The sequence below is a fragment of the Monodon monoceros genome, unplaced genomic scaffold, assembly GCF_005190385.1.
Source record: "Monodon monoceros isolate NGI ecotype Baffin Bay Population unplaced genomic scaffold, NGI_Narwhal_1 Super_Scaffold_14, whole genome shotgun sequence".
Taxonomy (NCBI): domain Eukaryota; kingdom Metazoa; phylum Chordata; class Mammalia; order Artiodactyla; family Monodontidae; genus Monodon; species Monodon monoceros.
The window spans coordinates 19,340,265-19,364,223 of record NW_021703770.1 but is presented as its reverse complement, the minus strand read 5'-3'; the positions used below and the strand labels follow the sequence as shown (position 1 = coordinate 19,364,223).

Here is a 23,959-nt window from a genome sequence, read left to right as displayed (position 1 = left end):
AATTAAGACGAAGTAAGCGTTCTATCAAGAATTCTAACCATTGGCTGAGACTGGGAAACCAAGCGGCGGAAAGCCCACCGGCCTTCCACCACGCGCACCGCCCCCTCTGGCTAGAGTACAGCTGGTGATTGGCTACTCAACCCGCCCGTCCCGCCCCTCCCGGGCGTCCAGCCCAATCCCGGCCGACCTTGCGCTGACACAGGTTCCCAGGGACCCCGCCGAGGGCGCGGTCCCCGTGACGTTTGATGACGTGTTACGTCACGGTGGCGGAAGTCACGGCAGCTGTGTTGAAATCAGATCGCCCGGTCTTAGAAGCTTCTGCTCACGCCGAGGCCAGCGACGGTCGGGCGGACCCCCTGACGCCTACTCTGCAGCCCTGCTGACCTGACGCCGCTGCCACGCCATGTCCACCCCTCCGTTGGCTGCGTCAGGGATGGCGCCCGGGCCCTTCGCCGGGCCCCAAGCCCAGCAGGCGGCCCGGGAGGTTAACACCGCATCGCTCTGCCGGATCGGGCAGGAGACGGTTCAGGACATCGTGTACCGCACCATGGAGATCTTCCAGCTCCTGAGGAACATGCAGGTGGGAAGGAAGGAGGGCTCCGGTCACGGCCGGGCGTGGAGAAAGCGGGATGTTTCTGCGAGGGAGGGGGCTGCTGGTTTAATTGTTACGTGGGGCCCCTGGGCGTCGACGCGGCTGCCCTGGCCAAACCTCGAGTATGTTGGTCGCCCCCATTTACATTCAGAAGCGTTCCCCAATAATGTGTCTGTCCCCAAGATGTGGAGGTGATGTTTTCTAGGCCGGATTTCTGTAAGATTGAAGCCACATTTTCTAGATTCGACCGGGTTCTCAGGTTTCTAGGCGAACTCTTGTATCTTTCAAGGTAGAGGTGAGTCTCATTCCGCCATGCTCTTGGGATTATTTTAATCTCATATTTTTCCACAGAATACTTTTTGAGGGTCCAAGGTGTTGAATTCAGATTCTGCTAAGCATTTTGTTAAACAGCTTTATTTTGGTATAATTGACGTACAGTACAATGCATTTAAAGTTTTGACACATGTGGACGTGTGAAACCATCCATCACCCCACACAGTTTCCTCGTGCCCCTTTTAAATCTTTACTTCTGGCCTTCCATCCACATCCAATCTCTGCTTTGCTTTCTGGCACCGTAAATTAGTTTGCATTTTATAGAGTTTCATATAACATACACTATGATTTTTGGTGCAGGCGGGCGGTGTGGCTCCTTTCACTCAGCATATATCAGTAGTTCCTTCCTCTTCATTGCTGAACAGTGTTCTACCGTATGAATATAACACAATTAGCGTATCTGTTCATCTGTTGATGGACATTTGGGTTGTATCCACTTTGGAGCTCTTATAAATAATACTGCTATGAGTGTTCAGCTACAAATGTTTGTGTGAACATGTGTTTCGTTTCTCTTAAGTAGATAGATGCCTGGGAGTGGAATTGCTGGGTAGGGAAATGTCTGCTTAACATTTTAAGAAACTTTTCCAAAGTGGCCGCACCATTTCACATTTTCATCAGCAGTGCTTGAGCCTTCTAGTTACTCCTCATTCTTGCCAGCACTTGTTATTGTACGTCTTTTCTTTTTTTTTTTCTGTATTGTATGTCTTTGTTTTGTCTCCCAGTCTGTGGCTTTTCATTCTCTTCATGTTGCCTTTAGAAGAACAGATATTTTAAATTTTGATGGAATCCAATTTATTGATTTGTTCTTTTACAGATTTTGCTTTTGGTTCCATATCTAAGAAATCTTTGTCTAACCCAAGGTGGCAAAGATTTCCTATGTTTTCTTCTGGAAGTTTTATAGTTCTAGGTTTTACATTGAGGTCTATGATACGCATGGAGTTAATTTTTTTATATAATGATAGATATGGATCTGTTTTTTTTTTTTTGCATTTGGATATCCAATTATTTCAGCACCATTTTCCTAATCCTTTTTTTTTTTTTTTTGGCGGTACACGGGCCTCTCACTGTTGTGGCCTCTCCCGTTGCGGCCTCTCCCGTTGCGGAGCACAGGCTCCGGATATGCAGGCTCAGTAGTCATGGCTCACGGGCCTAACTGCTCCGCGGCATGTGGGATCTTCCCAGACCGGGGCACGAACCCGTGTCCCCTGCATCGGCAGGCGGACTCTCAACCACTGTGCCACCAGGGAAGCCCTTGCTAACCCATTTTTAATGCTTATCTTTACTACTATGTGATGTGGATATCATTCTTGTTTTATGGATGAGGATTCTATGATTCTGAGAGGTGAAGTGACTTGTCCAGATCTAGTCAGTATAGGGTAAATTTGAATCCAGGCCCTCAGACTCTTAGAACTTTAGAACTCTTATTTCAATTGGTGCACTAAAGAATGTTTTATTGCCTTTTTTTTTAATGGTTGAGGTTTTTTTTTCCTATTGATTCTAGAAGTAATACAGTTGTATGGAAATATTTTAAGACCATGTCAATAAAGCCAGTGTGAAATAAAATACAAAGGGAATCCAAGAGAAGATATGAAATCTTTGGCAATTGTTTTAAAAATTAATGGATTAATATATAAGATGATTAAAGTATGGGTTAAATGATCTCAGAATTTAGCAAATATTTCTTTATTTTCAACCTGCTGTATTGGACTAGTAGAGCTAATAGCTAACATCTATCAAGTACTTTCCTTGGTCAGGTATACTGTTACAAGAACAGTTCTAAGAAGTATTTTTATCCCTATTTTACAGTTAAGGAAATTGAGGCTTAAAGAGAGAAGACTTTACCCAACATCACACATGACTGGTAGCTTGTCCTACTAACCTCTTTATAATACTAATTTGCTGTCAAACAATTTGTACTATTAACAGAAATATAATACACATCCATAACTGACACTGAAAAATCTGAACTCTTTCAAAAAAGTATTATTAATAACTAGATTACATGTGGACATATATTCTAAACCAATTTGTAAGGGACTACAATAGTTATTTCTTTGTGCTTCTTATATTGTGAATCCTGTGATTTAACTCCTCTAAGACCCTGTGGGCCATATCATAATTGGCTGGAAATGAAGCAACAGTGTGCTCCTTCATTTATAAAAAGCTGAGAGAAGTGGTACAAACAAGACTACACATAAGCTATTTATTAATGCATTCTTTTAAGTATTTAAATTTTAAAAATTATCTTCTATATTATTAATCTAGAAGGATGAAGTGCCATAAATATCAACTGCTGAGGTTATTTCTGAGCATTTGTTTTAGAGAAATACTTCTTTATTAGTTGTCCTTTAGCCTTTTGAAAATCTAATGAAAACTATGGACTCTCTTCTGAGAAAAATGCACATGTAAACATTTTGAATAAAATTTCAGGGGGTTAACAGGTGTCTCCCTAAAGATCGCTAGATCCCAGATTAAGATTCCCTGCATAAGAAAGTATTGCTTTGGTTCTATTTGTTATGCTTTAAATCTTTAAAAAAAATTGTTTTGAATATATAATAGAATATATTCGTATATTCTGAATATATTCAGAATTCAGAAATAAAAAAGGACATTACAGTGAACATCCCCCTCCCATCACTATCCGCTAGCTAACTTCTCTCCACAGGTGATGATTATTATTGATTTTTATTACTATCCTAGTATATCCTTCCACATAGTCTGTGCATATTTAAGCAAATGTATATCCTTTCACTTCCTCCCTTTTTGTGCAGATAATACTGCTATATTACACACATTTTGCACCTTTTTTCATTTGGTACATTTTGGCGTTTATTCATATCTATACAGAAAATACTTCCTTTTCCTTTTAAGGTGTATACTATAGTAATCCACTGCATGGACATACTGTGCTTTATTTAGCCAGTCCTCTAATGAAGGGCATTTAGATTGCTTTTAGTCTCTCACTGTTATACTGTAGTGAATACCCTCCTACCTAAATGCTCAAGTATACCTGCAGGATAATTCTTAGAAGTGGCTTTGTGCTTATGTAATTAGATAAATTATGATGAATTGCGCTCCATGGGAGCTGAACCAGCTTATGCTACCAGTTCCTGACCAACCATCAGGCTGAGACTAACACAGCAAATTATATTTCTGGATCTTTGATCATTTGATAGTTGAAAATCTACTTTACATTTCTCCTAGTCTTAATGAGTTCCAGCATCTCTTCATATTTTTATGAATCATTTCTGTTTCCTTTTCCGTTAACTGCTTGTTCATATTATTTGCCCATTTTTCTATCTTTTTTTTTTTTTTTTGGCCTTTTTTACCCTCTCCCCCAACTTATAAGATTTGGCTATTTACATATTAGAAAAACTTGCTCTGTGTGATATAACTTGCAAATATTTTTTCCCCCAGTCTGTTGTTTACCTTTTGCCATACATATATTTGTTTAAGGTAGCTGAATTTATCAGTCTTTTTAGGTTCAATGTCTAAGTCAGGAAGTCCTTCCCCACTCCAAAATCAGGAAAAATTCAGTTTTGTTTCAATTTTTATATTTAAAACTTTGAACTGTATGGAATTTATCCTAGTATGAAGTGTAAGGCATGGCCCCAGCTTTACTTTTTCCAAAAAGTTGATTGAATAATTCGTTTTCCTCCTCCATTGATTTCAGATGCTACTTCATATAAATGAATCAATTTATGGATGCTCTATTCCACTTAGCTGCCTTCTTTTATGTAGTAATGGCAAACTTTCTTACATTTATTGAGGCTCTATAAAGTATTTACACTTATTTTTCAAAATCGCCTTGGCCATTCTTGCTTATCTTTCCACATGTACTTTAGAATCACCTTAATAGTTCTGAGAAAATCCTGTTAGTGCTTTTATTCCGTTGATTTAACCTAGAGAGACTTTATATTGGTATGATGTTGAGTCTTATTAACCGAGAACACAAAATATCCTTTTTTGTGTCTCTATGAAGTATTTTAAGTTTTCATATTTATCTTGACATTTTTTAAGTCAAATATTTTATCTGGATATTTTATCTTTATTGTTGCTGTTGTAAACGGGGTCTTTTTCCTTTCTCATTTTCTTTTGTTTTTATATATGAAAGCAGAGCTATGGTTTTCTGTGTATTAATTTTGTACCCATCTCTCTCTTGACTTCCTTTATTGATAGTAGAACTTTATATCATTTGCAAATAGTGACGATTATGCCACAGCTTTTTAATATTTCAACTTTTTTTTCCTTTTCTGATTGCATTGGCCATACCTCCAGAACAGTGTTCACTGGTAGTATTAGTGGTCTTAGTAGACATCCTGTTCTGTTCCTGACTTTAGTGCAGATGCTTGTAATATTTCCACATTCATCATGGTGCTGACTTTTTAACTGAGATAAATGTATTTTAATGTGTTGGGGAATTTTTATTAAGAGTTTTATATTTGTTTTAAGAATGGATGTTGAATTTAGTTGAACGCCTTTTTAGTGTCTAGCGGTATGATCACATTTATTTACAGATATTCAGTATTCGTTAGTGAGATGGTTACTGATGAGCTTGTTAGCTAAGCATCTACATTATATAGTATTATCCCAAGAGCTCCTAGGCACTATTATATACTCTATGGTATAGGAAACTTATCTCTCTCATGTTCACTGCTCTACCTCAGCTTCTAAAACAGTGCCTGACAACATGAAAAGTAAATTTTTTGAATGAATTAATTGCTCCCTTCTTTGAGAAGCTGATGCTCTATGTGAAAACTAATACCCAAACTTGCTAAGAGGGTGAATTTGAGGAGGGTGGTTCTTTGTATTTCAAAGGATTTTGTTTTCCTTTATGAAAGGATTTATCAAGAGTTCTTTTGCATAACACAGAATTCTTAGTGAATTTTAAGTGTCCATTTATGGAAAAAATAATTCATGAAAGTAAAATAATCCAGACTGTACTTCAAGACTTTATGTGTGTGTGCACTATACTAAATACAGGAAATGTCAGCTGCTTCTAGTCTTTATTAAGTACAAAATATGGGCAAAGTACTCAACGTAGTCAGTACCATAATAAAGGTAGAGAGCCTGCTTCTGTATGCAAGATGTAATCATTATACTTATTATCACCCAAACAAGAAAGCAGTGACCCTTTGAAACTTTTCTCTTATTTGATAATGTTTGTGAAAGTTCATAAATTGAAAGGTCATGAGAAATCCTATGTTGTATTGGGGGGTGAACTCTTATAATGCTTTTCTCCTTTAAACTGTTTTGACTAATTCAGTCCTTGGTACTTTTATCACATTTCTTTGAGATATAATCCTCAGAATGTTTTAATTCTTGAGAATTTCCAAAAGTCCTAATAAAACTCATTTCAAAGAATTTCAGAAGATCCATCTCCTTAACTTATAAACATAACATTACAGGAAATTTGGAAATGAGAGAAAAGAAGAAAATGAATTATTAAGTCTACCTTCCTATTACATCTTTTATCAACTATTACACCTTTTAACAACTACGTATAGGCCTTTACAGTCTTTTTTTTTTTTAGTGTTTATGGTTTTACCTACTTGTAATGATAGTTTGTCTTTTTTTTTTTTTTCTCTGAACATTCTCCACGGGTCTTCTTTTTTTTTTTTTTTTTTTTTTTTTGCATTCCTACCTCATCTGTTTAGAAAAGAAAAAAGGATGAACTGAGGTTTAGAAAGACTGGACTGATCTTCTAGCTATTAGACAGTAGTTTGGGTCTTGGTTTTAAGTCACTTTATTCCCCAAGGTAAGTGTATGTATGAGTGCTTATAATGAAATTACCTCGTATACTAGAAAACATGGTACAAATTTTGTTAATTCTAATTTCAGGATGATTTCACAGATCAAATTGTGGGAATAAAATACTGTAAAGATGTACAGAGAAAGGAAGATTTTGTTTGTGAGTTTCAGCACTGCACAAAAGGTGCATTTAGTTCTAAATAGGTAGTAGTTTTTCCATTTATCTGTGATTTTTATCATTTCAATATATATTTTTGGCTTCTTTTGATAAAATTCCTGAATTAAAAATATATAAGCATCCAACACAGAGTTATGATCATAGCAGTTACTTGTAATAATTTATTAATGATATTCAAGTACAGATTGATTTGCACCTATCTCCTGCTATTGATTTCCTTTTAAAGTAAAACTTTTTTTTTTTTTTTTTTTTTGCGGTACGCGGGCCTCTCACTGTTGTGGCCTCTCCTGTTGCGGAGCACAGGCTCCGGACACGCAGGCTCGGTGGCTATGGCTCACGGGCCCAGCCGCTCCACGGCATGTGGGATCTTCCCGGACCGGGGCACGAACCCGTGTCCCCTGCGTCGGCAGGCGAACTCTCAACCACTGTGCCACCAGGGAAGCCCTTAAAGTAAAACTTTTGGTGACAGCTTTATGTTTTAATGCACACCTTGAGTATCTTAATTATCTTATCATATTTAGGGTATTTTGAGATTATTTTTGCAACAGTGGCAGCATACTCTTCTTTTTCTTCTGCTGAGAAGTTCTGATCTTAATTTTTTTCTTTTCTTCTTCTTTTTCTTTATTGAGAAGCTGCCAAACGGTGTCACTTACCATACTGGAACATATCAAGACCGGTTAGCAAAGCTACAGGATCATCTTCGCCAACTCTCTATTCTCTTCAGGAAGCTGCGATTGGTCTATGATAAATGCAATGAAAACTGCGGAGGGATGGATCCCATTCCAGTAGAGGCAAGTTTTAGTGGTAGAGGAAGGATGAGTCTAAGATAGTCTCAGGACATTTGTAATTTTTTCTTTTCTCTCTTCTGTTTTCACCATATTTCCAGATTATGAAACATACTGGTTTTGCTTTTGACTAGAGAAGATGAAATTGTGATATATATATATATATATATATATGCATAGAATTATTACTGTCTTTTCTTGTTAATAATTTCTAGTAGACTTTAACATCCAGGCTGATAGTAAATTTTTGTTGTTGGGAGGAGAGGATTGTCTGTGGCAATTTTTATTATTGCTTCCAATGTCTCATTTTAATTAAATCAGTGCATGATGTTTTAGTAGGCATATTAATAGTATTGTAAAATCCTTTTAAAGTGGTTTTCATGTAAGTTCTTTATGGATAAAAGGTTATAACTATTTTTATCATTATTAATTTAAATTATCTTAGTGGAATCACTCTAGTTTTTAAATATTTTTAAAATTTAATCTCGGATCATAGATATATTTTAGTTAATTAGGTATATGATATTTTTATAGGTGCCCTTTTCCTGTTGACAAGTTATATGTCTGCCACCAAAGGTAGCTGGGAAGGTTTGGGTGTTCTCTCATTACATATAAGGAACAGTTTCCTGTGATCAGTGCTTTCTTCGAGTGATCAGCATGTAAAGAGTGCACAGAGAAAGAGTAAACTGCAATACAGCCTGAAAAGAAGGGGTCAGAGATGTGGAAGATGGGAAATGTGGTTGACATTGACAGATGCTGCAGAGAAGTCAAGGAAAATAAAGAATGAAAACTGTCCACCAGATTAATTGTTGGTATATTTGAGCAGAGCTTCTGTGAAAAGGTAGCAACAAGAAGTCAGATCACAGTGAGCTGAAGATTAAATAAAGGAAATAAGGAACTGAAGCCAGAAAGTGGATATCCATCTTTCAAGAAGGTTAGATTAAAAGCAAGAGAAGAAAACAGTAGCTGGAAGGAGGGATAGAGTGGAGGGTTAGGGATTTTTTCCTCCAAATGGGAGAACATGCTTAGATAAAAAAGGAAGAAAATGGTAGGGTGAGGTTGGGGAAACTAAATAATGAAGACAGGAGGGCAGAGGAATCAGGGCACAGGAATGGAGACAAAGTATCTTCAGGAGGAAGGACCACTCTGCTTGCGTTAGGAGAGAGGAAAGGAAGAAAGTAGCTGTGAATGTGGGCAAGTTTATATTTGTCCCAAGAATTCATAGAAGTTTGGGCAGATTGACTCCTGATTGTACCAGTTATTTACCTCTGTCCTGTTCCTGCATTGGTAATATAAGATGGAAGGACTAGATAATTCCTGAAGTCTCTGTCACATCTACAAGAGGCTTCATCAAATAAACTTCATCACAAATCATACGTATTTAATTATAATCCTGCTAGAAGTTTCATTGCTATATAAATTTTCTTCTCTTACAAAAAAACTTTCTCCCAACTAAAAGACATCTAGAAATCTGCACAGATACTAGATAGTAAGTAAATGACATTTATATAATACGCATCCATGAACTTCCTTTCTTTTTAGTATAGATGAAGGAAAGCCTGTTCCATCTCAACGAACTATAAATTTCGTAAGGGTAGGACTTATTTGTCATTTGTCATTATTTTTGCAGTGTCTCCTCACGCACGATCTGCCAATTAAATATTTGCTGATTGAGTAGGATATTACTTAATTACACGTGACAACTAATTTTGCTAAAAGGACTGTTTTGCAAAAGAAATCTGAAAAGCTAATGTGTAGAGTGCACTGAAATGATAGACTTCTAAGGCTTTTATTTTAGGCTGTCATTTGAATTAAAATATATTTTTGTACTATTAAAAGTATAAAAAGTGATCTTAATCGGAAGCATTATCTATACCAGTATAATTGGAAACTGTGTGTCATATGTTTGACTTCTTTAACTTTTGTCTGTCACTCCCAGCAACTTATTCCATACGTGGAAGACGATGGCTCAAAGAATGATGACCGGGCCGGCCCACCTCGTTTTGCTAGTGAAGAGAGGCGAGAAATTGCTGAAGTCAATAAAGTGAGTTGCTAGTCTGTATGTTTTATATTTCCGAATTATTGATACAAATTACAGGGGAGTCTGTGTAACTCAACAACATAATTTGAATTATAGTTTCCGAATTATTGATACAAATTACAGGGGAGTCTGTGTAACTCAACAACATAATTTGAATTATAGAATTACCTGAAGTTGTTTCTGTGACAAATTTAACCTACTTAGAGTACAACCCAGGACTAAAAGGTAAGCAGAAATGCCATCTGAATAGTCAGAAGAGAGACCACAGAATTCAGGCAGTAAAGCTCTTAGAAAAGCCTCATAGGCACTCAGTCACAACCCATTTACTTTCTTCTTTTCTAGGCAGAATTGTAGCTCTCTAGCTTAGAGCGTATTTGGAGGAGCAAATGATAAAAATTTACAAGTAGGAGAGGTGAATGTCTCAACAGCTGAATAAGAAATTGAGTTATCAAAGCACTACCCCATCCCACCCTCCACCCCACAAAAGTTCCTAACTTGAATTTATTGCTGAGTACTTTTAGAAGTTCAGAAGATAATGTTCAGATAGTTCTCTAGAAACATAGAAAAATAAGGAATGTTGTCAGTTCATTCTGTGGTGGAAACATGGTTACCAAAACCTAACAAATAGCACAGTAAATAAAACTACCAATCTCGCTCCTTCACTTACAAATACATGCTCCCACCTCCTACCCCACTCCTGAAATTCTTAATGCTAGTTAATAGAATTCATCAGGGTATTAATTAATCCACCACAGCCACAGAGGGTTTTCTGAGGTAGAGGAGGATGACTCAGTTTACATATAATATCAGTAGATTAAATTGAAAAAAAGAATGCTTAAAACTATTAACAAGATAGTCTTTTTTAAAAAAAAACTTTTTATTTCAGATAAGTAGCCAACATTTTTCATTGAGATGAAATATAGGCATAAAATAGGATGCCTAACACCACTGTGTTTAATACTATTTTAGAAGTTATAGCCAGTGAAGCTGAAATAAACTTTAGGAAACGGGTTATAATATGTACAAATCTGTTAAGTTCCTTAAGCTTGTACATAACATTTTAACTCAAGCTTAAGCTCAAAGAAGCTCATTGATGAGAGTCAATAAGTGTTTGAAAGAAGAGCTTAATACAAGATTGATACCATTTTTCTATAATGCCATAAAGAAATTAGAATATGAGATCCTATTCACAATTGCAGCAACAAATATTAAGTAGTTAGGAATTATTTCCATGATATATGTAACTAAACTTACTAAGATACATAAAAGATTGAATAGTTGAAAGAACACATTAAGTTCTTATATGGGCAATAACTATTCTAAACAGTAACAGTCCAAATCCAAATATGAATTCTCTTGAAACTGCACAAAACTAGTAAGATTTTACCGCAATACCAATCAAAAAACAAATCCAAATAAAATGCAAATTGGATTTTCTTGAGAGCATGCTAAAATACATATATAAAACAATTCCTATAAGAGTAATAAAATAAAGAACTCTTTGCTTCAAAAACTAAAACGTATCAAGTATATTGTAAAAACAATAATTCAGTGTGAAATACCGGCACAAGAATAGATTAGTAAAATAATAGCCAGAAAAAGTCTTCCTATTGTATATGAGAATTTAATATGATGTAAGAGGGATTGTGTGGAAAATTAGTCTTTCAAAAGAGACACTTTGGGGGAAAATTAAGCTAGCTTTTACATTACACCATGTGTCAAAATGAATTTCAGAGTTGAAAATAACACTTGCAAAACAAAGTATTGGAAAATTAAAAGAAAAATGTATATCAAAACTCAGGAAAAAAGAAAAAGATGGATAGATTTTTCTAAAATAACATTTAAAACAATTTTTAAGAGGTGAAATATAAATTAAGAAGAATAGTTCCAGCAAATTTGACAGTAATAAGCATAAACAATTTACAGTAGGAAATTACAAGGGGATTGGGAACTTTTAATTTAGGTCTTGAAGAATAAGTGGTGTTTGGTAGTACAGAGATATAAGACATTCATTTATTAAGTGTTACATGTTTCTGTTGATAATCTATGTATTAATTCACAATGGATGTGTTCTATTATTTTTCTCTATAGTAAGGATATTATTTATAAAATACAATGAAATGTATATATAAATAAAACACAACTGTGATGGTAACTTTGATTTCAGAGTACCCCATGTGACATACATATAGTTTGTTCTCTACCATAGAAGATATTATGATACTTGCAGGGTGGGGGGGGTCAGGGGGAGGGCGGGGGTAAGCTTGTGTAACTTCAGAAAGATGTAATTTTTCTAAAGGTAAGTTTCATTTTACTTTCCATTTCTCTAAGTTCCTCTTTTTTTCCTAATATGATGGTTTAGTCATAACCTATTCTTGATTTTTTTAAAGACCTATCATATAATCAGACTATAGTAATACTTTGACAGTGTGTAATCAAAAAACTCTCACTAGCTATTGACGTAGAATTTTGTGAATTTTAAGTAAAGGATGTAATTGATACCAAGACTGTGATGTATAAGAGTATTTCTTTCTCCACACGAGGATGTAGCTCTCTGTAGAGTCTCTCTCTGTCCTGGACCCACCTACATACTTTCCTTCCCCCAGTCCTTTCAATGCGGTTGTCATAATTGGGGTTCAATAAATATTCTGTGTTCATATTATTATGGCACATAAATACTGCTTATTGCTAAGCCACATAGTAAACTAGAATTACATTTCCTTGAATAATTATTTTGTTTTCCTAAAGTTAATAGTTCTGTAATTTTGAAAAATTTTGGTTAGAATCAAATTATCAGACGACTTACAGGTTTCCCCCGCACCCCCACCCCAAGTCCTCCCATCTCTTCAGGTCTTGGTTGAATGCTCCCTAGGCCTGCTGTTCATCTATTGCCCTGGGGCTTTCCTTCACCTCTTCTGTCGGTTTCACTATTTCCTCAATCTCCTATCTTTCTCTTTCTTGGTTTATTTCTCCCTCGGTAAGGTACATACGTCAGTGGCTTCTTTAGGAGGAATGCAGGAACTTTAGCCTTCACGTATCTGTCCAGTTGATCGTTTGGCTAGATATAAAATTCTATGTTGTAAATCAAGTTCCCTCAGAAATTAGAAGGTATTCTTCCATAATCTTCTCATACAGGGTTTGGCAAACTTTAAAGGACCAGATAGTAAATATTTTAGGCTTTGTGAGACATGTGGTCCTTGTTCTTTTTCTTAAAAATTATTTTATGTATTTATTTTTGGCTGCGTTGGGTCTTCATTGCTGCACATGGGTTTTCTCTAGTTGCGGCTAGCGGGGGCTACTCTTCCTTGCGGTGCACGGGCTTCTCATTGCGGTGGCTTCTCTTGTTGCGGAGCATGGGCTCTGGGCGCACGGGCTCAGTAGTTGTGGCTCATGGGCTCTAGAGCACAGGCTCAGTAGTTGTGGCGCACAGGCTTAGTTGCTCCGCGGCACATGGGATCTTCCCGGACCAGGGCTCGAACCCGTGTCCCCTGCGTTGGCAAGCGGATTCTTAACCACCGGGCCACCAGGGAAGCCCATGGTCCTTGTTCTGATGTAAAAACCATCCTTAGCTCATGGGCCTTACAAAAACAGGTCAGGTGCCATAGTTGGCCAACCCCTGTTATGTTTTGTTGTCTTTGCAGATGGAGGCTCTAAAAGATCTGGTGAGCATCTGATGCTTAAACATGAGCCATTTATATTTGGGAGGGAAGCACTGGAAAGCCTATCGTAGGCTTTGTGAGTTGGCTTCATCATAGCGAGATTTGGAAGCAAGTTGGCTCTTCTCTTTGAGGGGAGCCCCAACTATCATTTACTGAGGCTTTTTTTCTTTAGGGCTATTCCATTTCTTCAGAGGAGAATCTTCCAGTGCCCTAAATAGAGTGTAGTCTCATGTCTTCTTGCCATCTGCTGTGCTGGTGGCACTGAATCCCCAGCTGTTCTGGTTCAATTTCACAGGAAACAAACCTCTCGCTCCCTGAAACGTGGGACAGGACGCGGGAGAGGGTACTCAGTCCCCCGTTGGTGAGGAATGGGAGTGAGCACCTGGGCTCTCACGCGTCCCTGTAGCTGTTTCCCTCCAGTTTCTGTCCCCGGGGCCTCACGTGCTGACTTTGCGATGGCACCTGTCTCCAGGTCTCCGTGGCGGATCAGCCCGTTCTCACTGGCATCCTTCCTGCATCCATCTGGGTTGTACAGTAGTTTCCTCCCATGTCATTTATTGCTCCCCTTCTACTTTTCATTCTTAACATGTGCCACCTGACATCTACTGTTGTCTCCTTTCTGATCATTTTTCTCCACATGGATTTATAGCTTTTTCATTCCTCTCCTGCCATTTTATTAGGGTTTGAGAAAAAAGAAAAGATAAACACGTGTGTTTAGTCCACAGTGTTTATCTGCAACAGGCTTACTTCAATGCACAAAGTAGTATTTCTGAACGTTCATCTATTTATGGAATAAAAGCCCATATTTTAAATTCTGTGTTCCCATTTATACTTCAGGCGTTTGAGAACTCGTTTTGATTTTGAATAAACCATTTGAATCTGTTGAATTTGCTGTTGTACATACTTCTAACTTTGGCATAAAACTTGTTTTAGTTAACATAGTATTGAACTGAAGATTATTACAAAGAGGAAAGAATCCATTACATGTTTTAAATTAAACAGATTTAAAGCTTAGCCCTATATTTCCATGGGAATTTTTTTTTTTAAGAGAATTTAGAGAGAAACTATCTTCTCTTGAATGGCAGAGGAAGTATTCATTTGATTGGCCTCATGGCTCTCTCTTACTTCCTGGGAATTGTTACTATAATTTGAGACAGTACTAGAGAATTAAGCAGTAAACAGAAACCAAAAAAAAAAAAGAGGGAGAGGACTAAGATTTGGTTAACTCAAACTGAAAATTCCCCTAAAAAAGGCAGAAGAGAATAAAGTTAGCTGAAAACCAAAGTGGATTTTTTGACCCAAAGAGATTTTTGACTCATTCCCTAAATAAAACATCATAAATGTGAATTGAATATAATACATATTCTGACTGTTAACCAAGTTATCTTATGTATAATTAGTGGTACTAAGGTATTTTATTTTTTCTTTTCCCCCACTTCTTCCAACTTTGTACCTCCCTTCTAGAATGTAAGATTAAAATATAATTGAAAAATTTTAAAACACTGAGTAAACTCATGATCAATTGATATATATTTTTCTGCCTTAATGGCACACATACCTGAGTGTTTCTGTGAAAAATATGTTTATTTTAAATAGCCACCTTCAGATGGTAAAATGTTGGCCTAATTACATAATCACACAGATGCTATTAAAAGTAGTTTAAATTAATTGAGTTAATTTTTCAACTACAGTTGACCCCTGAACAACACAGGTTTGAACTGTGCAGATCCACTCATATGCAGATTTTTTTCAATAAAATACTCCAGTACTACACAATATGCAGTTGACTGAATCTGCAGAAGCAGAACCACGGATACAGAGGGCAGACGGTGGGACTTGAGCATCCTCAGATTTTGGTACCGCGGCAGGTCCTGGAACCAGTCCCCCACAGTGTTTAAGGGTCAGCTGAGTATCACTGTGTACTTGAGATTGTACAGAACATATTGATGGTCAGTCTGGTTTCTAACAACATATATATCACTGATGTCTACCATAGTGGCATGAAACTTTGGGGCATGAAATTTGTAATCAGTATTTGATATAAATCATCAGATGAAGAATGGCCTAATTTTAATAGTCAAATTTTTGGCTTTTTAAAATACTTCATTTTCTTTTCATATGTGCTTGAGTCCATAAGCCTTAATACCCAAGTAAAGGATGAACACTTGTTTGAGACTATATTTTAAGGATGTCACAATGAGTTCTATTTTGCTTAAAAGTATTCTGTTAATGGTAAAATGAAACTGAAAGAGATATGTGGGTAGTTTTTAGAGTTGACATATAATTGAGTTCAAGCAGTTAGAAGTTAAAGCAGTTTTGACCAACTGTCACAGCCTTTGTATGAATAGTAAATTACATGGTATGACTTAGCATAAACATATTTTTTTAAGTATCTACTCTACTTACACATTCACCTGTTAATGTAACAAATCAGGCACAGATGATGGATTTTGATAACAGCAGCTGTCAACCTCTGTTAAAATCAATCAGTGGCAAGATTGTATATATTAAATCCTGTGTCATGTCATGAAAATTTATTTACAGTTTAACCACTAATAAGCATAACTGTCAGCTTTGCTGTTGATATTTTCATGATGTGTTTTGGCTCTAGGTATTTTACTTGTATGCTAATTCTTTTCAGTTAAAACTTTGTGGCCTCTTTGAGACAAACTGTCCAAATGCCTTATGACATATCATACTTAAAAAAAGTTTTACTATTCCCTAGAGTTGAATATTACCTTGAAAATATCCCACATTTTTTAGTTCTCTTACTTTAAGAGTTAATGACGCTAAATTTTTTAAATGAGTATATCAGAATTTATATTTCCAAATGAGTATTCTTGAAAGTAGCATTTATTCCAGTGATGTAACCATTGTGGGAGCCATCTGTAACCTCTGTTTGGATATTGATTTGAAAGTCTGTTTCTAACCACTCAAGAATATAATTTTATTACTTCTAGTTACTCCTTAATTTATACTGAAAATGTGATCACTAAGCTTCATTCACCAGACTTGGCCTCTGAATGGTCTTCAACTGTTTCAAAAACTTAAATACCTCCTCTTTCTCCTTTTCCATGGATACAGATTTGTCACTATTGAAGTTATTTAGGAGAACCCATCGCACACATCTGCCCAGTTAACCTTTTTCATTGCAGTTTAAATCATATTTCTTCTTCTTCAAGAATTTTAATGGATCCCCATTATCTACTAACAAGACCAAATTTATCCTTCCTTCCACTCTTTGCTCACCACCAACTTTTCTAGACCCCAAACAAAAATATTTTCCTTGTTTGCTGACCCTACCAGTTGGGGTTCCACAGCATCTGATATTTTTCCCCTGCCACCTGCCTTAACCAGGTTATGGTCTAGTCGTTTGGGCAGTATCTTCTTCCTACTTCATGCGGAGTTTCTTCAAGGCAACGGACCGTTTCTTACTCATTTTTCTTCCCTTACAGTGCCTAACCCAGAGCCGAGCACATAATATACCCTCAGTAAATATTTATGGAACAAAATGTGTTACAGGCTAAGAATTCCATTCCAAAGAGAAGTTCTGAATTTTTTTAAAGTGACCATATTCATATGTCAGAAGGTACTAATTCAAATAATTTTTTAAAAACCAACTCATATTCTTTCTCTTCCTTTTATTCTTATTCAGTTGCTCTTCCTACTTTCCTCCTGAAAAATGAGAATTGAGCAGGGAATCATGGTAGCTGAAGTCTCTCACAGCTTAGGGGAATGATGGCTTGGTGGAAAAGGGCAGCTGACTGAATCATTTTGAAGCCTTGAATTAGTTCCCTGAACTAAGCTTAATGGTTTTCATTACATGTGTCTGTGTAACTGATTTTCATCTTATGTATGGGTATAAACAAATTAGAACTGGCAAGGGCCTAATAGATTATATAATCCAATTTCTTGCGGAAGAAAACTGAGGATAAGGAATTTGTCTAAGATCAAATAGCAAGTTAGAGGCAAAGTCAGAACTGGAACTGAGGTTTTCGACCTCCCAATATACACCTTTATTCGTATATTCCTGTTTTGCTGCCACCCTTGATTGCTGGCAGAAGTTTCTTGGTCTCTAGGATGACAAAGACTTAATAGGCAGCTACCACATACTTATGACAACAGAACTTAGAAGATCGGGCGTGTGAAACTGAACAAGGAGACTGAATACCTAAAGTACTAATAGTATCTTTTTCCCCAAAACTATGTTAAAGTGAGCTTTATGGTAGTGAATACTGTATGCTTACCCTGTGTACTCTACGGTCATATGTTTTAATCTGACTGTGTTGTGTTAATTCTCTTTTCAAATATGAATTAAATTTAATTAATATTGAAGTCTCTTTAAATTGCTTTTCTGTTTTCCAATAAGAATTTCTTCTTCCCTTTTACCTTCTTACCTCCTGTTACCTCTCTAACTCTAGATAGAATATAAGCAATTTATTTAATCTTAGTTTGCTCTTTAATGAAATCAAGATAAAGATTTTTAGGTCTCTTTATAATGAACATGTACTACTTGATCTGGAGGTATTTTAATATAGTATCTTTAAAATTATCTAACTAAATAATATTACTTCCAAATGTAATGTTTCCAAGAGGTTACTTAATAGTAATGATTATTATAATAACTAGTAAGCACTTTGAAATTCTCTATGTTTATCTTGTTTTATCTACATAGATATTTACTACATAGGATTTGAAGAAAGGATGCTTAAAAAGAAGTTAACAAACTGTGGTCTAGTAGAAACCCAGATCTAGAGATACAGGGACACCTGCCATGTGCATTCAGGGCATCCAGCAAATCTCAGTTACGAAGAAGCTTATATCAGGGCTGTGCCATCTTGTCTTCAGTTTTCAGCATTAGATCGCACTTCATGCTGAGAGCAAACAGTGACTTCTGCCACATGTTTGAAAGACCAATTGCGTCAGGCATTGCATTTTTATTATACTTTCTATTCTATGTTGACGGTTTCTGTTCTGTGGCTACCAGTAACATTTGCTGAATGCTTACTTGTATGCCAGGCACAGTTCTGACACTTGACATGAATCAAATCTTTTGATCCTCATAAAAACTCTTATGAGGTAGGTTCAGTTATTATCCCCATTTTTCTGTTGCGGAAACTGAGGGACAGAGAGCTTAAGTAATTTGGCCAACATCATATATTTAGTTAGTGAAGGAGCTGAATATAAACCCAGAGAGTTTGGCTCTAGAGATTGTGTTCTTAACCATTATACTACACTGTCTCTTGGAAAACCTATGTACTTAGGTTTTATAACAAGTAAATATTTAGCTTATTTTCTTTGGTGGTAGAAGTGGAGGAGTGAAGGGAGGTGGGGGATGGAGCTGTAGGCCTCTGGGGGCTGAATTAGACTTCCTCATGCCTTGCAGCGAATGTTTGTGGCCAGAAAAGGATTGAGACCTTCTGCCTTAAGGAAATTAGCTTAATTTGGGTCTGGATCATTGGAGTTCTAACTTACGACATTTTAGTCTTCTACCTTCATGGTATATATTTCATGAAACGTTTCTGATAAATTCTTTTGTTTTCACAGAAACTCAAACAGAAGAATCAACAGCTGAAGCAAATTATGGATCAATTACGAAATCTCATCTGGGATATAAATGCCATGTTAGCAATGAGGAACTAAACTGATATTTAAATTTCCAGCATTACACATGTTATACCATTTTTTTCCCCTCAAGTATTTTTTTCCTTTAAAGAAGATTATTTTATTCTAGTCACTAGAATGAAAGTTTCTTTTTTTTTTTTTGTGGTACGCGGGCCTTTCACTGTTGTGGCCTCTCCCGTTGTGGAGCACAGGCTCCGGATGCGCAGGCTCAGTGGCCATGGCTCACGGCCCAGCCGCTCCGCGGCATGTGGGATCTTCCCGGACCGGGGCACGAACCCATGTCCCCTGCATCGGCAGGCGGACTCTCAACCACTGCGCCACCAGGGAAACCCTCCGGCTATGTTTTATTCTAAACTCTAACCTGCCTGAGACAGACCCGGGTGGCTGATGGCTGCCCTTCAGAAGGCTCTGCTCCCAGCCTTTCCATGTCACACTCCGGCAAATCCAGCACTGGCTTTGCCTCTTCCTCAACCTGGATGCCCTGTCTTCCCTTCCTTCTGTCTGGTTAAATCCTTAACAATCCTTCAAGCCTCCTGTGAACCCACTGCTGGCCCTCACATCTTTCCACACTGATTTCCACCATCTCTGAACTCTGCAGACTCCTGGGTCAATCACACCCTACCTTCTGCTCTTATGTTCCAGCTTCATGTGTGTGCTTTGTCTGCCCAGGTAGACGGAAAGCTCCCTGGGATTCAGATGAATTTTCCCTCTTCCTCCACCCAGCACAATGCTATAACCATCACAGATATTCAATTAATAGTGTTCAAACTTGTTAGAATCAAAATTCATTTTAGTTCGTAAATATCTACTGATTAGGAAATGATCTTTTTACTTTGTACATTACCTTAAGCAGTTATTTCTCTTTTCTTTTCACTATTCTTGATGCAAGAAACAATACTTTTGAGGTCAAAATATTTCCATATTAATGATTAAATTTATACATTAATGAATGCATTATTATTAATGATTGGCACCCATAAGATTAAAGATAAACCAAAAGTCTTAGAATAAGCTTCTATACTACAATATCAAGAGGAGTTCAAACTCCATCATAGATGGAGTGCCATCTATGAACAGACAGTACAGAGGGTAATACTTCCTATACATTAAGTCACTAAGTCATTAAAACAATCATATGAATAAGATATTATCCTTCCCTTTTTACAGGTGCTAGAAAGGAGGTGAGGACTGAAAGCAAAGAATATATTTTCCTTGGAGAATTAATCATAGAGGATCAACCAAAATGATAGATTGTGTGTGCCAGGCCCTGTTCTACACGTAATAACTCATTTAACCTTCACAACTTCGTGAAATAGTAACTATTAATTCTCCCACTTTACAGATCAGGAAATGGAAGCCCAGGGATAAATCACTTGCCCCAGGCCACGCAGCTATAAAGTAGCTGAATTGGATTCAAATCTTAGTCTGGCTCCAATGTCCTCATTCTTAACCAGTACACGGACTAGAAGATTCAAAAACATGGGTAAAACATAGACAGATGTGCATGGTATTCAAATCTGAATGGCCCTGGAAGATCTAGACCTTGAGCTCCTCTTAGCAATCAGGTGACCCCTCACAGACACACACACACACACACAAAATGAGATGATATTAGTACAGCCCTTAGCGTGGGCCTGGTCCATACAAGCGCTTGGTAAATGTCAGGCACTCCTGCCATGGCCACCACTGTTTTCCCTTCAGGGGCAGTGGAAGGACCAGCACGACTTCAAGACTATGACTTCCTAGAACATGAGACTGGAATCTTGCTTGCTTTCACAGAAGGAGATGCAGCACCCTTTACCTTATTTTCTCCTTCTGCAGTGTTATAAAGGACTATTTGAACAGGCAGGTCGTGGAAAGGAAAAAGAAAGTAATATTTGAAAAAACAGAGTTCACATCATCTTCCTTTTTTATTTCCTGCCCCAGATATCTTTTGCACTTTCTTTCATCTATTTTCCTTGTCTCTAGTTACATACTTGTTCAGAAGCCACCAGGCATTTCACCATAAGGAGAATCCAAATGCATCCAGCAAATCAGCAATACTTTGGCTGAGCACAGCACTCCACTCTGTGAGGCCTGTTAGCTAAAATTCAGTAAGACCTGTGCTCGAAGGGCTCTTGGCAGAGTCTGAAATGCTCTTACAAGCCACAGTTGGTTACAGAGCACAAAAGCTGGGCAAGAGGGGGGTTTACTTCCCAGGGGGGAGGAGTAGATTGCCTTCTTCAGCCAGGGCAGTGCTTTCTGGAGGAAACTCCTGAAGAAACAGCAGCATCTCAGAGGACATGAATAACTGACCTGTGATGGGGCTTGTCGGCCACGCGTCATTCAAGGTGAATGTATCATTTTGAAGATCAACAAGAAGGGAATCTTCCTGGCACATAATAGGCACCCAATAAATATTTCTTGAATAAATGACTCATAAGGTTATAAAGAATTTATGAAAATAATACACAACAGTTATTAACTTCTGTGCCCTGTGGTTTATAACCACTGCCTCACCTAATCCTTATAGACACTACTATGAGGTAGGTTTTATTAAAACCCTCATTTTACAAATGAGGAAACTAAGGTGATATAGCTTGCCCAGGAGACAATCAGATAATCTTAGATTGAAACATATGCTCCTGGGACTTCCCTGGTGGCGCAGTGGTTAAGAATCCACCTGCCAATGCAGGGGACATGGGTTCAAGCCCTGGTCTGGGAAGATTCCCACATGCCGCGGAGCAACTAAGCCCGCGGGCCACAACTACTGAAGCCCGAGTGCCTAGAGCCCATGCTCCGCAACAAGAGAAGCCATCACAATGAGAAGCCTGTGCACTGCAATGAAGAGTAGCCCCCGCTCGCCGCAACTAGAGAAAGCCTACGTGCAGCAACGAAGACCCAATGCAGCCAAAAATAAATAAATAAATTAGTTTTTTAAAAAAACAACATATGCTCCTAAGAATCATGCTTCATTGCCACTCTTGAAGGAGCAACTTTGCTTGATTATGTTCCAGAATGTTCTGGAATGTAAATACAGAACTTTCTCAACTTCTGTTGGGGTTATGTCCCAGATAAGCCCATCAAAAGTTGAAAATATTGTAAGTCAAAACGGCATTTAATACACCTAACCTTCCGAACATCATAGCTTAGCTCAGCCTACCTTAAACTTGCTCAGAACCGTTCCATTAGCCTAAAGTTAGACAAAACCATCTAATACAAAGTCTATTTTATAGCAAAGTGTTGAATATCTCATGTGATTTACTGAATACTGTACCGAAAGTGACAGAATGGTTGTAAGTGTATCAGTTGTTTACCTCGTGACTGCGTGGTTGACGAGGAGCTGGGGCTTGCTGCCACTGCCCAGCATCACAAGAGAGTATCGAACCACATATCCCTGGCCTGGGGAAGAGATCAAAATTCAAAGTACAGTTTCTCCTGAATGCCTATCACGTTCCATCATAAAGTCGAAAAGTCGTAAGTCAGGGACCGTCTGTACTGAGCATCTGCCTCCAGTTCACACTACTCATGAAAAGGGCATCTTGAGCAATGTTTTGGTTCTGAATCTGGTGAGATGTCACAACCATATGACCTCAGCCTGCAAGGTAAATGTGGGTATGGGGACCAGGGCTGCCTTCCTTGGCAGCTGGTCCAATTCAGCACCAGCCTATGCCAGATGAGCCTGCAGCCACTTTTACCAAAGACATGGGTCTCTGCACCTTGCAGTACAGCGTACTGCAACAAAGTAGATAAGAGGAGCATATAAGAAGTTGTCCACTCCAGCACTCTTGAAAGTTTCCAGTGAGGAAGGGCCATTTTGTACACTTCCTTGAGAAGGAAGGAAGACACAGGGGTACGTTAGTCAGGCAGTTCAAGAACCGAGCCTTGGGCGCTTTCTGGCCCTTTGGAAGTGGAAGAGACCAATGCCTTTTGAATTCCACTTGAAGACACAGAGCAGGCTGCAAGAGCCATTGTTGGCCTGACAATGTAAGATGATTTTTATAGACAAGTTGATTGCTTTCTAAGAAGCAGACAAATAAAGCCGATTTCAGCAACCACCAAAGAGTCTGTGAGAACAGCCACTTCTGAAATGACAAAGAGATGAGAAACAGAAGAGAGGAAGCTTTACCAACCAATGCATTTCCTCCATCTGGGAGGAAGATGGGTTTCACAGTGTTTTCATACTAGATCGATGAGCATCCTGTCCAAGGTTCTGGTCAAGTCTGTAGCCTGCTGAAGCTTATACAAACTTGGAAAATGTTACCAGGAAAATCTGATATGATGAGGCTTAAACCAGTCTAGCCAGCTGTAGAAAGAGTTCTTAAATGGAGAGCTATTGTTAAGTACTCAGACTGTTTTCTGAGCCTTTGAACTCTACTGCGATAATCTCCCTTCCTTCCCAGAGAAGGGAGAAATAGTCCGCTTCCCAACTAAGCAGTGAAAAAGATGTTAGGAGAAAAAAGAAACATGTAAGTGTGGGTATGCATATTTACACATACATGATATTTACAAAGTAATAATATAAAGCAATGTAAAGCAAAAAAAATCATTGTACTATTCACTCTACATTAGAAGGTTCATAAAATAGCTGTAGCAATATTCATATTCAGCCCAAAGTACTGCATCACACTTCCAATTTTTCTTTACATTTAACTAAAATGTGCTGAGTATCTATTGTGAGATGGCATTTTGTCAGGTGACCTACGTAGATCAAATTATTTAATTACCCCCAATTCTCTTAGGTGGTACTGACCTCACTTTTTAGATAAGAAAGTTTAGGTTCAGAGAGATCACATAACTTGTGTCTCACTTAAGATGCTTTGAACCGCAAGCAACAGAATACCTAGCAATGGCTTAAACAAAAACACTTCAAGTTATCCCCCAGAACAAGGAGTCTGGAAGTCTGGGTCCCAGGGTTGGGTCATTAAATTAACAATGACATCAAGGACCCTAGCTCTATCCATCCTTCCTCTCCTCCATCTTTGACATGTTGGCTTACAGTCTTTAGGCCTCGTG

The 23,959-nt window shown here is 37.8% G+C and overlaps 1 protein-coding gene across 1 annotated transcript; it reads left to right on the top strand.

Annotated features, from left to right (window-relative positions):
* The first annotated feature begins 273 nt into the window (after positions 1-273).
* MED30 (mediator complex subunit 30) lies at positions 274-21,740 on the top strand. Its single transcript, XM_029223094.1, has 4 exons — positions 274-580; positions 7,487-7,645; positions 9,579-9,683; positions 18,887-21,740. The coding sequence occupies exons 1-4, from the start codon at positions 404-406 to the stop codon at positions 18,980-18,982; spliced, it is 537 nt and encodes a 178-aa protein (XP_029078927.1). The 5' UTR covers positions 274-403; the 3' UTR covers positions 18,983-21,740.
* Positions 21,741-23,959: the final 2,219 nt, after the last annotated feature.

Bases quoted from the DNA above. Each gene is read 5' to 3' on its own strand.
- MED30 (XM_029223094.1), top strand. From the start codon at position 404: ATGTCCACCCCTCCGTTGGCTGCGTCAGGGATGGCGCCCGGGCCCTTC. The intron at 581-7,486 runs GTGGGAAGGAAG...TTTATTGAGAAG, and splicing joins AGCTCCTGAGGAACATGCAG to CTGCCAAACGGTGTCACTTA. The intron at 7,646-9,578 runs GCAAGTTTTAGT...TGTCACTCCCAG, and splicing joins TGGATCCCATTCCAGTAGAG to CAACTTATTCCATACGTGGA.